Below are 12,063 nucleotides of genomic sequence, written 5' to 3'. Positions count from 1 at the left end.
CGCACTAGCGTGGATTTAAAGCTGTCCTCCCAAGTTAGGCTTGGGCCGTAAATTACTTGAGCCCAGATTGAATGTCCTCCTCACAGCTGGCATTCCAGAGCTGTGTTCAGATGGCCCCTGCCCCTGGCAACTGCAACCTGCTAGGTATTAAGCCTAGTAAATTTACAGTAAACCCTATAAGTGGTACAGGCGATGCTCACAGGCGACGCTCGAAGTCCAAATTTGCAGCGTTTAAATTCCTTTGTGGCTGTGATTCCTTTCTTTCTTTACCAGCCGTGGAGAAAATCCCGCTGAAGTCCATCTCCACATGCTTCTGGTCCTCACACAACCTATAACCAGGACGTCTCTGAGCCACCATTTAGGATCCTGTTACTTCACTGAAATTTTCATCCCCTCCTCAGGGCTCAGCTGATTCCTATACCAGCCGCCCGTCCTTGGACTCTGATGTGTCGCTAGAGGAGGAACGCGAGGGTGTGAAGCGCGAGGTGGAAAGCCAAGCCCAGCAGCAACTTGAGAAGGCCAAGGTATGGAGGAGAAGGATATCGTCTTGGCTTTGGCTGGGCAGATACAGGATTCTTCGGTGTGAGGTGGAGTTTAGCCTATGAAAAAGCCAGCCCTAATGATTTTTAATCAAGGTGAAATTTTTTTAAAAAGTGTATGGAGAAGAAGCAAAGAATATTCAGAAAAGTGGCATATAAATTCATCCTACTGCATTCCAAAAAACAAATGGGTGTAGATTATCTTTCAGAATATACCTTAGTTCAGCGGCTCCCACTTCCATGAATGATCTTATTTTTATTTCTTTTTATTTGTTTATGTCTTCTGCCCTCCCCGCAGGCGGGCTCAGGATGGATAACAACATATCAAAATACAATAAAAATTCATCTACATTAAAACATCATTAAAACAGCAGTGTATTTCTATTAATACACATTTAAAACATGATGGTGGACAACCTTCATAGGGAGGGTTAAGATTTTATACACCCCATTTTTCAGGCTGGCGGAGGCCCAGCCTCAGCTGTATGCCTGGTGGAACAACTCTGTCTTGCAGGCCCAGCGGAAGGATAGTAGGTCCAGCTGGGCCCTGATCTCAGCAGACAGAGCGTTCCACCAGGTGGGAGCCAAGACCGAAAAGGCCCTGGCCCTAGTCGAGGCTAGGCAGGCCTCCTTGGGGCCAGGAACCACCAACAGCTGTTTGTCCCCTGATCGGAGTGTCCTCCGGGGACTATATGGGGAGGGATGGTCCCATAAATACACCGGACCCAGTCCGCACAGGGCCTTATAGGTCAATATCAGAACCTTGAATCTGATCCAATACTCCACTGGCAACCAATGCAGCTCGCGTAAGAACAGTGTTATATGCGCCTTACATGCGCCGCTGCATTTTGTACCAGCTGTAATCTCCGGGTCAGGCTCAAGGGCAGCCCCACATAGAGCGAGTTATAGTAATCTAGCCTAGAGATGACCGTTGCCTGGATCACTTTAGTTAAGTCACGGGTTGACAAGGGACAAGTTACCTGGTCTGCCGCAGATGGAAAAAAGAGGACGTGACAACCGCTGTGATCAGCGCCTCCACCTTGTAATGATATGAGATGGTGCGTTCCATAGATGAGAAGTCTTTACTACCAGGAAGGGATAACAATTTCCCTTTTTTCATTTGGCTGTTTGTGGAAGGGTCTGTTGCTTTTCAGCTCTTTATTGGGTGATACTATATAGGTTCTCCCTTCTTGAAACTGCAGGAATTGGGGATGGGGGCGGGGTTCACTTTGGCCCATCCCTGATTGGCTTCTTTCTTGCTGCAAGTCAATGGAACGGCATTCATCAGCTGAAGAAGAGGAGGACTCTAACCTGTGAGGACCACTGACGAAGACAAGGGTGCACCAGCAACTGTTGTGCGTGCCTCTGAAGCCACAGCAAAAGGCCATTGCTCTTTCTATGAACCCAGGAGGAACTAGTTACATTTCCTGTAACAACATCTGATTGTTGTCACATCCCATTGAGTACAGTTAGAAGAACTTTATCCTGTTCTTTTCACCAAAACCCCCAACCTTGTGGGATGGTCTTCTTTTGGGTGCTAGGCTTTCAGGAGGACATGTAAGATGGGATTATTTAAGAGGGCTTTGGGGGAGCAGGTAGCCCTATAGTCTGATAGTTTTTTAAATTTATTTATTTAGATATTTATACCCAGGGCTTTTTTTCAGCAAGAACGTGGTGGAACGGAGTTCCGGCACCTCTTGAAAATGGTCACATGGTTGGTGACCCCGCCCCCTGATCTCCAGACAGAGGGGAGTTGAGATTGCCCTCCGCACCGTTGATGTGGAGGGCAATCTAAACTCCCCTCTGTCTGGAGATCAGGGGGCGGGGCCACCAACCATGTGACCATTTTCTCTGAGGGCAACCGACTGGGTTCCACCACCTCTTTTCCTGGAAAAAAGCCCTGTTTATACCTCTTTCCCGCAAAAGGGGACCCAGAGTGACTTTCTGTACCATTCTCCTCTGTGTTATCCTCACAACAACAGCCCCATGCGGTAGGCTAGGCTTCCATGGCAGAGTGTGGATTCGAACCTGGGTTCCCCAAATGCCAAAGACTATTCCACAGTTGATCTCTCATTATAAGATAGTGATTTTTGTTTGTGGTTTCAGTTGTTTACTATAAAATGGTTTTATCATTGTGTGAGCTGTGTCATCACTCTTTTTTGGGAAGGGGGGAAAAGGGCAGGGTGCAGAACTTTTAATAAATAAAAAACAGAATGAGGGCCGGTATGGCATGGCGAACGTCAGGATTCAGTGGAATCCAGAATAAGAGATCATCGATAGTCCTCTTTGACCAATGCGGGGCTGACAGGGTGTGCAAAATGAGCGAGCAGTCCGGAATCCTTTGCTCAAATGACTCATTCAAGCAAGTGACATCACTTCGCTAAATGACACACAACCCAGAGGTTACTATACAAAATCAGCACCTCTTTCTTTCAGCTGAGCCTGGTTCTGTCAACAAAGACTGTGTGATGCCTTCCTTCAAAAGTTGTGGGGCCTTTGTTGTGCTCTGATGTCTGGAATTGCCCCACCTTGCAGCTTTCTGGAGCCATCTCTGATGTCGATGGTTGAGCCTTGACATTTGTGCTTGGGGTGGGATGTGCAAAAGTAACAGCGTACCTGATGCTGACACCCCTTTTTGTTTTCTCCCCATCCCAAGCACAAGCCAGTCGCATTTGCTGTTCGTACCAATGTCAGCTACTGTGGCGCACTGGATGAAGAATGTCCCATGCAGGGATCTGCCATCAACTTTGAAGCCAAAGATTTCTTGCACATCAAAGAGGTGGGATACGGGTAAACCTGGGACTAGGGGAAATATGGGAAGATTAGGTTTCCAGCAGCATGCCTGTACGGTACTGCTATTTCCAGGATAGAATATCGCTGGTGGGCTTATGTGTCTATGTTACTCCACTGCAATGGAGAAAATGATGTGTTGTTATAGGCATATATGGTTTGGAATTCGCTTCCCACAGATACTTTGCAAAGCCCCTCCAAGGCTAGATGCCTTCCTCAAGTGCTGTCAAAGTCTTATTTTCAGTTTGGACCTCAATGTAAAGATGAGGTGAGACAGACTAGCAATCAATCTTTAGTCTTATGGATGCTTGAGCAATATTTCTGTATGCTTAGGATTTAAACTGTGGAAAGCCATCCATTTTAACAAGGGATAAACAAAAACGAATGAACCAAATCCACAGTTAGGTAGGTAGCAATACTTGCCCGTCACTCGTTGAGTTCAGATCACAGGAAGTTCCTTTCAGGACGTCATTCTTTTGATCTCCATATGGGGGCCGTGGCTTGGTAGTAGAGCATCTGGTCCCAGGTTCAATCCCTGGCTTCTCCAGTTAGAAGTGTCCAGTTTTATGTGATGTGAAAGCAGGGGCAAGCGGGGAGGACAAAAAGGACCCTGCCCACTTCCTCAGCGTGCCCCCTGACTTACTTAGCCAGGTGGTGCCCACAGCAAAACTTGCTTGCTGGCAGCCACCACGCACCTTACCCAGGCTGGGCCCACAACTGCCTCTGCACAACTTCTCTGGCCAGTGGCAGCCTCTACATGGCTTGCCCAGGCTGGGCCCACATAGCTCGCCATTTCTGGAATACCTCCCTCTTTGGCCTTGATTCTGTGCATGATTACTCAGAAGTAAGTCCCATTAAGTGTAATAGGCTTACTCAGAAGTAAGCCTACAAACAGTCACAAAAGCAATTTTGTTTTGGCTGAACGTTGGCACGCGCCCTTCTCTTCAGCTTGCTGAAATAAGATGGGGGGGGGTCTCTTGCTGTGCCCCCCCCACACTCTAGAAACGTTTAGAGTAGCTACTGTGGAGACGAGGAGGAGGACTTGCTTCTAGGAAGCTTTTGCCTTAGGTTAATAGCTTGCGCTGTGACTTTCCTGCTCGGTGAAGTTCTTCCTTCTGGGCTGTGAGCCTTACTGCATTCTTCCCAAGGAGTCCCGTTCTAGGAAGAAGTTGCACTGCTGAGTCTCCTCCTGAGAAAGAGGGTGGTTGAGCCCTTGTCTACGCATGGGTGGGGGCATCAGACAGCCCCACCACTCCTGGGAAACCCTTGATGGGAGTTTGCTGCTCAGAGGCACAGCTTGGCTCGTTCTCCTAATCACTCCTTTCTGGGCTCTTCTCCTATTGCTCTCGCAAAGAGGCTGCTTCTTTGGCCAGCTTCTTCCCTGCTACTGTTTCCTCAGGCTTCTAGTCTGATAGCCACTGCCCATCAGATCCAGAGGAGTTAGTTAGCCGTGTTAGTCTGTAGTAGCAAATTAGAAAAGAGTCCAGGAGCACCTTTAAGACGAACCAACTTTATAGTAGCATAAGCTTTTGAGAACCACAGCTCTTTTCGTCAGATGCATCGCCAGCTTTCGAAAACCACAGCTCTCTTCATCAGATGCATCTGACAAAGCGAACTGTGGTTCTCAAAAGCTGACAATGCATCTGACGAAGAGAGTTGTGGTTCTCGAAAGCTGACGATGCATCTAAGAGAGCTGTGGTTCTCGAAAGCTTATGCTACACTAAAGTTGGTTCATCTTAAAGGTGCTCCTGGACTCTTTTCTATTTTACTGCCCATCAGAGCAGGCCATGCTGACATTGATGGACTGGTGATCCGACTCCATATAAGGCAGCTTTTCTTCCTCGTTCTGGCTTTTTGCGGAGGTGCTTTCTTCTTCCTCCTCTTACTGGATTCTCCTCAGTGCTTTCTCTTCCTCCAGCTGCTCCAAACTAGCTTTTGCTGTTTCCTGACATTCTTTGACTCTCACTAGCCCTGCATTCTAGAACGTCCTAGGAACAGGGCTGCTGTATTTGGGGACAAAGCAGGCTCCAGATCCGACAGAGAAAATAAAACATCAATCCTGATGGAGATTGCGAGGCAGAGAGAGGCTGTTTTGCAAGCGCAAGGTAGAAAAGGGAACTCTCCACCTGTTCTGCCCCACAGTTGTGTCCGTAAAGGCCGGCTGGGCATCCGGTCTGTGACCATCTTGTCATTTTGTCTCTTCAGAAGTACAACAATGAATGGTGGATCGGGAGGCTAGTAAAGGAGGGGGGAGACATCGCCTTCATCCCCAGCCCACAGCGGCTGGAGGCTATACGACTGAAGCAGGAACAGAAAGCTAGGTAAGAGAGGGCAGCGGCGAGAAGGAATACCACTCTGGGCACAGAGGGGTTGGCGGCTGTAAAACTGGGAATGAACTGGGTCCCAACCCCTTCATCTAAATCCTTTGCCTGGCCTGCTCACGCCAATGTAGGAAAATGTGCATATGTTTAATTTGCATGCTCCAATGACATCGATACTAATTTTAAGATCGGCATCTACCAGAATAAATGGTGGGAAGCCACCATTTGCCTTGGGTGGCACTCATACAAGAAAGCACTTGGTCTGTGTGCCACTCACTGCTCTTTTGAGCTCTTCTCCTGCTGCTGTTACAGTAAGAGACTTGTTGGATCATAACCAAAGTCCACTTAGTTCTGCCTCCTGTTTCCCAGAACAGACACCCAGCCCTCCTCCCAGGCCCACTAGCAGGGGCACAGAAGCCGAAGCAATCCCTTGTTGTTGAGTCCCAGCAACTGGTATTCAGGGGCCTGTGCCTCTAAACAGGGAGGTTCTCTTTCACCCATCATGGCTAATAACTGTGGACGGACCTTTCCTGAATGAATCTGCCTGATAGCTTTTGGAACTGTCTAAGAGCCAAGCTACAAGTGACGCCTGACACAGGTTGGACACTCGTCAGCTTCCCTCAAGTTTTGATGGGAAATGTAGGCATCCTGGTCTTACAGCTGTAATGGAGAGCCAAGCTGGAAAACCAGGATGCCTACATTTCCCATCAAAACTTGAGGGAAGATGACAAGTGTCCAACTTGGAATTGGCCATTGTCGCATCTCTTGGTGCATAAGTTCCAACACGGTGGTATTGCACATGTGCACATGAGAAATGCACTTCTAAGTGTACTTCTACAGGCTTCTGATGTATGGAAAACAGAAAAGCAGTTTGAGAAATGTTGGCACTGGGCTTCAGTCTTGGCTGATGGATTAAATTACATACATATTTATGCGCTTTACAGTACATGTGTGCTTTTGATATTCTTTAACAAGGCTGAAGCCAATTCACCGTTATTCAACACGGTGAGAAGCCTAGATAAGGAACAGAGTTGACACACCTGTATGTTCTCCCTGACTCTGTTCTTACTATACTGGAGGTTGAGCGAGGATGCCCTTTGCAGAAGGCGACTGAATTTGCGTTTCCACCCAAGAACAAACACATATGCAGTCCCCCAAATACTCTTATCCTCCCCCCTGGGGCATCAATCTAAATTTCTTTCTTCTATCCCAACTAGGCAATCGGGCAATCCTGCCATCAGCAGCCGGCGATCGCCTCCCCCATCTCTAGGTAAAGACATAAACTCGAACTCTGTACATGCTGTAATTCCTTGAGAATGAGAATGTGGGTGCGAAATCAGCATCTAGAGAATCTGAGCTTTTATTATTTTTAAGAGCAAGTTTCTAGTCCTTATGAGAACAGTGACGTGCCTTAAGGTACCTGCTGGAATCTTAAAAGACTTCCGAGTGAGAAGAAAGAAAATTACGATTGTTGTTGTGAATGCTAATCTTCAGGATTGTATGAGTAACTTCCTACTCACCTAAATAGCGCTGAACTGCAAAGGTTAAATATTTGTTTTTTATTATTTAATCTACTAAAGCCATATTTGCTCTACTGTGCCTCTTGTTTTATCCTAACGGGCCACTTAGCATTGTGGCAAAGTTGCCCAGCTTTGGGAAGATGCTGCTCTTATTTATCCATAGTTGAATCCAGGGCTATAGATTCCCAGCTTGGGATAGAAGTTTTTTCCATGATGTTTTGTTGATCTGTGCCTTAGCTTTGTCCCTAGATAAGCCATTGAACTTTTTGGTAGGAGGAGCTCATAGACAATGGTGGAAGGGGTAGCTACTCTAAATAGTCAATACTGTGGAACCAGTCCATGTTACATGACAAGCTGCTAATAAAATGAATATTACTGAACTGCAAAGGTTGGTACTGTAATGAAGTTGCCCCTATAGTGCTGATGGCTGTTTAAGTCAGGGGTCCCCAACCCTCAGGCCGCAGACCGGTCCCGGTCTGTGGCCTGTTAGCAACCGGGCCACAGAGGAGGTGAGTGGCGGGCGAGCGCAGAGCCGGCGCCAGGGAGCAGGCGAGGTAGGGACCGTCTAGTTGCAGGAAAACAAGCTCAGGGCTCCCACTGATTCTGCATTGTGGTGTATAATTATTTCATTATATATTATAATGTAATAATAGAAATAAAGTGCACAATTGTTATCATCCCGAAACCATCCCCCCTGCCCCGCAGTTCACAGAAAAATTGTCTTCCACGAAACCAGTCCCTGGTGCCAAAAAGGTTGGGGACTGCTGGTTTAAGCGGATAAAATAGCCCAGTAGAGAGGTAAGGGGCTCTTTGCTAGATGCGGGCGAAATATCTATCAGAGAGCATGTTAGATACATGCTGGATGAATGAGGCTCGAGAAGCGGCTGAAATCAGAGCCCAGCCACTGCACTTCTAGGGGAACAAAGAGTCTTATACAGCAGGACCTTGCTCTTTCCCACTGTTTACTGGTTCTTTGCTTCTGACAACCCCGTGTTTTCTTTCTCTTGCAAAAAGCCAAACAGAAGCAAAAACAGGTAAGGATTTCCTGTTGGGTGCTGTCTTGTTCCGGCCCACTCCCCAAAGGGAAAAGAAGGGGAATCCTTATGCTGAAGTTTCAGCTGAGATGCAGCTGTCTTGAGAGCTGGAGCAGCCAGTTAGTGGGTCATGAAGATGGGATCCCCAGAAACGCGCCATGTGGGGGGGGGGATCCTTGGCTTTGCACGGGATCAGCATCCTGCTGTCGTAGTGTGCGATTGCTGCAAAAACAAGCCATGAAAGGGGTTCTGAGAGATGAGGGCTGTGTTTTATTGAGTTGTTGTGACTGCAAGATCCTTAGGTTCTACTCTCCGGGCTGCAAAGGGGGGGGACAGCCATTTTCTGACAGCCTCCCTTTTCCAGGCAGAGCACATCCCCCCCTACGATGTTGTGCCCTCCATGAGACCCGTGGTGCTGGTGGGACCCTCGTTGAAGGGATATGAGGTATGGGGGGGCCAGGAAGGAAAGAAATAAAAGCCCCTATTGCCCCCCAACTACGTTTGCATCTGAAGCTCCTCTGACCACCCTCCTCATGCTCTTGGTTTTTTCTAGGTAACTGACATGATGCAGAAAGCTCTCTTTGATTTCCTCAAGCACAGATTTGATGGCAGGTAAGGCCTTCTGCCTCTGAAGGGTCACCCCCGCCCCCCCTAGCCTGTTCCCAGGGCTTTTTTTCAGCAGGAACGCGGGGGAATGGAGTTCCGGAACCTCTTGAAAATGGTCACATGGCTGGTGGCCCCGCCCCCTGATCTCCAGACAGAGGGGAGTTGAGATTGCCCTCGGAGGGCAATCTCAACTCCCCTCTGTCTGGAGATCAGGGGGCGGGGCCACCAGCCATGTGACCATTTTCTCCGAGGGCAACCCACTGAGTTCCACTACCTCTTTCCCCAGAAAAAAAGCCCTGCCTGTTCCCAAATCCTAACTTGCTTCCTTCCTGTTATGCCCTCTTTCAGGATCTCAATCACACGTGTCACAGCTGACCTCTCCCTGGCCAAGCGCTCCGTGCTCAACAATCCAGGAAAACGGGCCATCATTGAGCGTTCCACCACACGGTCCACCATTGGTGAGTCCCAACAGGTCTCAAAACGGCGACAGGAGCTGCCAGGCACGCAGCTTGCCATGACAGCCATAATGCCCCCTGCCCTCTTTCCAGCATCACCGTTGGTGTTACTGAGGCCCATTCGGTCCAGTTAGTTTAGAGTGATTCCGATTCCATTCGCCTTCTGATGATCTCCAGATTTCCACACAAGGAAAGGAGGCATACGATGCAGAATCGACCTTTCCGTGGTTTTTCCCTGACTTTCCCCCTATGTGCATGGCCCATTCCACATGGTGCACTTTAAGCTGGTGCTTCATGCCCAACAGCGCTAAATCGGCTTGGGCTCCTGGCATTCTGCACTGCACGACCTCGAGGCGACTTGGTGTCCACTTTCTTATTCCAGACAAGTTGAGATGTGTCTGTGTGAAGCCGCCTTTTGTGGGGGCTAGAGCTGACGTCACTTTTTTTTTTATTATTGCAATGCACATGTCATAACATTGTCGTAACATTGCAGTGCAGGAGTCCACCCCCCCCCCCACTTTCTCCCTGTCCCTGTATTCGCTGATTGGGCAGTCCCAATGCATGACGCAGGAGCTGAATTTTTTTAAAAAGGGAAAGCAGAAAGGGGAGGCAGAGGCAGATCTTTGTGTTGGGCTACTAACGGGGAACGCACTGGAACGCAGTTCCGGCAGTTCCCCAAAGAGGTCACGTGACAGCTAGCCCCGCCCACCTCTCAGCCATTTTGGGCCCATTTCAGCCTGGATTGGGGACAAAATGGCCCGGATCGGGCCTCTGATGGGTGGTGAATCACTCTCCTGCTCAGCAGCGGCCCGATCCTGACCATTCTGGGCCCCTTTTCGGCCATTTTCAGCCCCTTTTTGCCATTTTGGGCCCAATTTCGGCCCTGAATGGCCAGGATTGGGTCCAAAGCAGCCAGGATAGGTGATGTCAGGGGGTCTGGCATATGCAAATCAGTTATGCTAATGACACACTTCTGGTGATGGCAAGGGGCGTGGCATATGCTAATGAGTTATGCTAATGAGTTCCTCCCGCTCTTTTTCTACGAAATGACCCCTGACTAACAGTATCTTGAACAAGGAGGTGAGGGCTGGATGATGGATGCTGGTAGGCACACCTCTCCTGACACGGATTCCCCTCTTCCCCGTTCCGGGATGTTATGTTTGAAAAGCTATGATCACTTTGAAGCTAAAAGATTCCTGATTGGGGGGGGGGGGGATCAGTTACAACTGAAGGACAAGTTCTTCCTCAAATCCTAATTAATTATGCCCTCCACAGATTCCTTAATCTATGAAGGGGGCAGAATCCCTAGCAGTCTTGTGGTGGGGTGAATCCAAGCATCCACCAAGGAATTTCCCTCCAACCTAAGTAGCTGTTTCTCCACTTTAGTTAGAAGAAGGCTTCTTAGGCGGGAGGAGATTCGTACTTTGCTCAGTAAGACAAGGGTAGGATCCAACCCAGTATCCTGTAATAGGGAGTAAAATTAGGGTCCAGATTGCATAACCAACACCCATTCCTACACAGAATTCTTTGATACACTGTAGGGCTTATCATCTTCCTTCCCATCCATCAGTACTGTAGAGCAGCGGTCCCCAACCTTTTTGGCACCAGGGACCGGTTTAATGGAAGACAATTTTTCCATGGACCTTGGGGGGGTGGTGGTGGAGGGGGATGGTTTTGGGATGATACAATTGTGCACTTTATTTCTCTTATTACATTATATAATGAAATAATTATACAACTACCACAATGCCGAATCAGTGGGAGCCCTGAGCTTGTTTTCCTGCAACTAGACGGTCCCATCTGGGGGTGACAGGAGACGGCGGGTGGTGGCAGACACAGTATAAGGCCAGTACTCACGGCAGGCGATGCTCAGGGCGGCTGGCTGCCCAGCTGGCCCGGTGGTGACTGGCAGAGCCAGAGGCAGATTAGGACAGGCGGCAGACAGTGCTCAGGGTGGCTGGCTGCCCGGTGGGCCTGGCAGTGACCCGGCACACAAAGGCGCGAGGGCAGGGCAGCAGCAGCAGCTCCAGCAAGTGCAGCCACACCAACCACAGCATGAGGCAGCAACGGCTCATGTGCCAGCTGGGAGCGGGAGGAAAGACCCAGAGGCATGTTGGGAGTCAGCCGGCCAGGCGAGGTGATATTTCTAATGAAAAGTGCAGGGCCGGCCAGGCAAGGCCCAAGCAAGGCGCGGCTGCCCCTCCCAAGACGACGACCGCCTGCCTCGCCTGCTCCCTGGAGCAGGCTCTGCGCTTGGCCACCACTCACCTCCTGTGCGGCCCGGTTGCTAACAGGCCACAGACTGATACCGGTCCACGGCCCAGGGGTTGGGGACCCCTGCTGTAGAGCAATCAGGTTATATCACTAGTTTTCTGCATATCAGGGCTAGCTAGGTGATCAGGAAGCTGTTTAGTCTCAAAGGTAACTTAGCAGTAATTGTGCTATTGCACTCAAGAGGATGGAGGAAATTTCCAATTATCTGTGGTACACTCATACCCCAGTTTCTTGCAGGATCTTAGCTAACCTAGTATTATTTTATTTCTCCGGTTAAATACAGAATTGAAAAACAGGTCACTAATGCTTAATAATCACTCCAGCTCCTTATTAACTGACCTAGCAATTTCAGTTTTCATAACGGTTATGTCATATGAAATAACACCACTATGCATTATATTTCTACAAATCAATTTACCCTGATTTGAATTTTTAACACCATCTTTGCAATTGTTTTTATTTCTTTCCCACTGAGGACCTCTTTTTAACACAGTGCACATTTTTGTAACTGGAAGGACCACTGG

The 12,063-nt window shown here is 48.8% G+C and overlaps 1 protein-coding gene across 1 annotated transcript in view; it reads left to right on the top strand.

Moving 5' to 3' along the window:
- Positions 1-12,063, top strand: part of CACNB3 (calcium voltage-gated channel auxiliary subunit beta 3) — a 37,277-nt gene that overhangs the window by 12,258 nt on the left and 12,956 nt on the right. Inside the window, exons 2-9 of the mRNA XM_054976227.1 lie at positions 402-524; positions 3,196-3,318; positions 5,535-5,650; positions 6,868-6,920; positions 8,185-8,204; positions 8,569-8,649; positions 8,758-8,816; positions 9,159-9,268. Coding sequence (XP_054832202.1) covers positions 402-524; positions 3,196-3,318; positions 5,535-5,650; positions 6,868-6,920; positions 8,185-8,204; positions 8,569-8,649; positions 8,758-8,816; positions 9,159-9,268 — 685 coding nt within the window. The remainder of the gene's footprint in view (positions 1-401; positions 525-3,195; positions 3,319-5,534; positions 5,651-6,867; positions 6,921-8,184; positions 8,205-8,568; positions 8,650-8,757; positions 8,817-9,158; positions 9,269-12,063) is intronic.

This window comes from Eublepharis macularius, chromosome 4 (assembly GCF_028583425.1).
Source record: "Eublepharis macularius isolate TG4126 chromosome 4, MPM_Emac_v1.0, whole genome shotgun sequence".
Lineage (NCBI taxonomy): Eukaryota > Metazoa > Chordata > Lepidosauria > Squamata > Eublepharidae > Eublepharis > Eublepharis macularius.
Note: the sequence above shows the minus strand (reverse complement) of the source record. Positions and strands in the feature narration are given on the sequence as shown.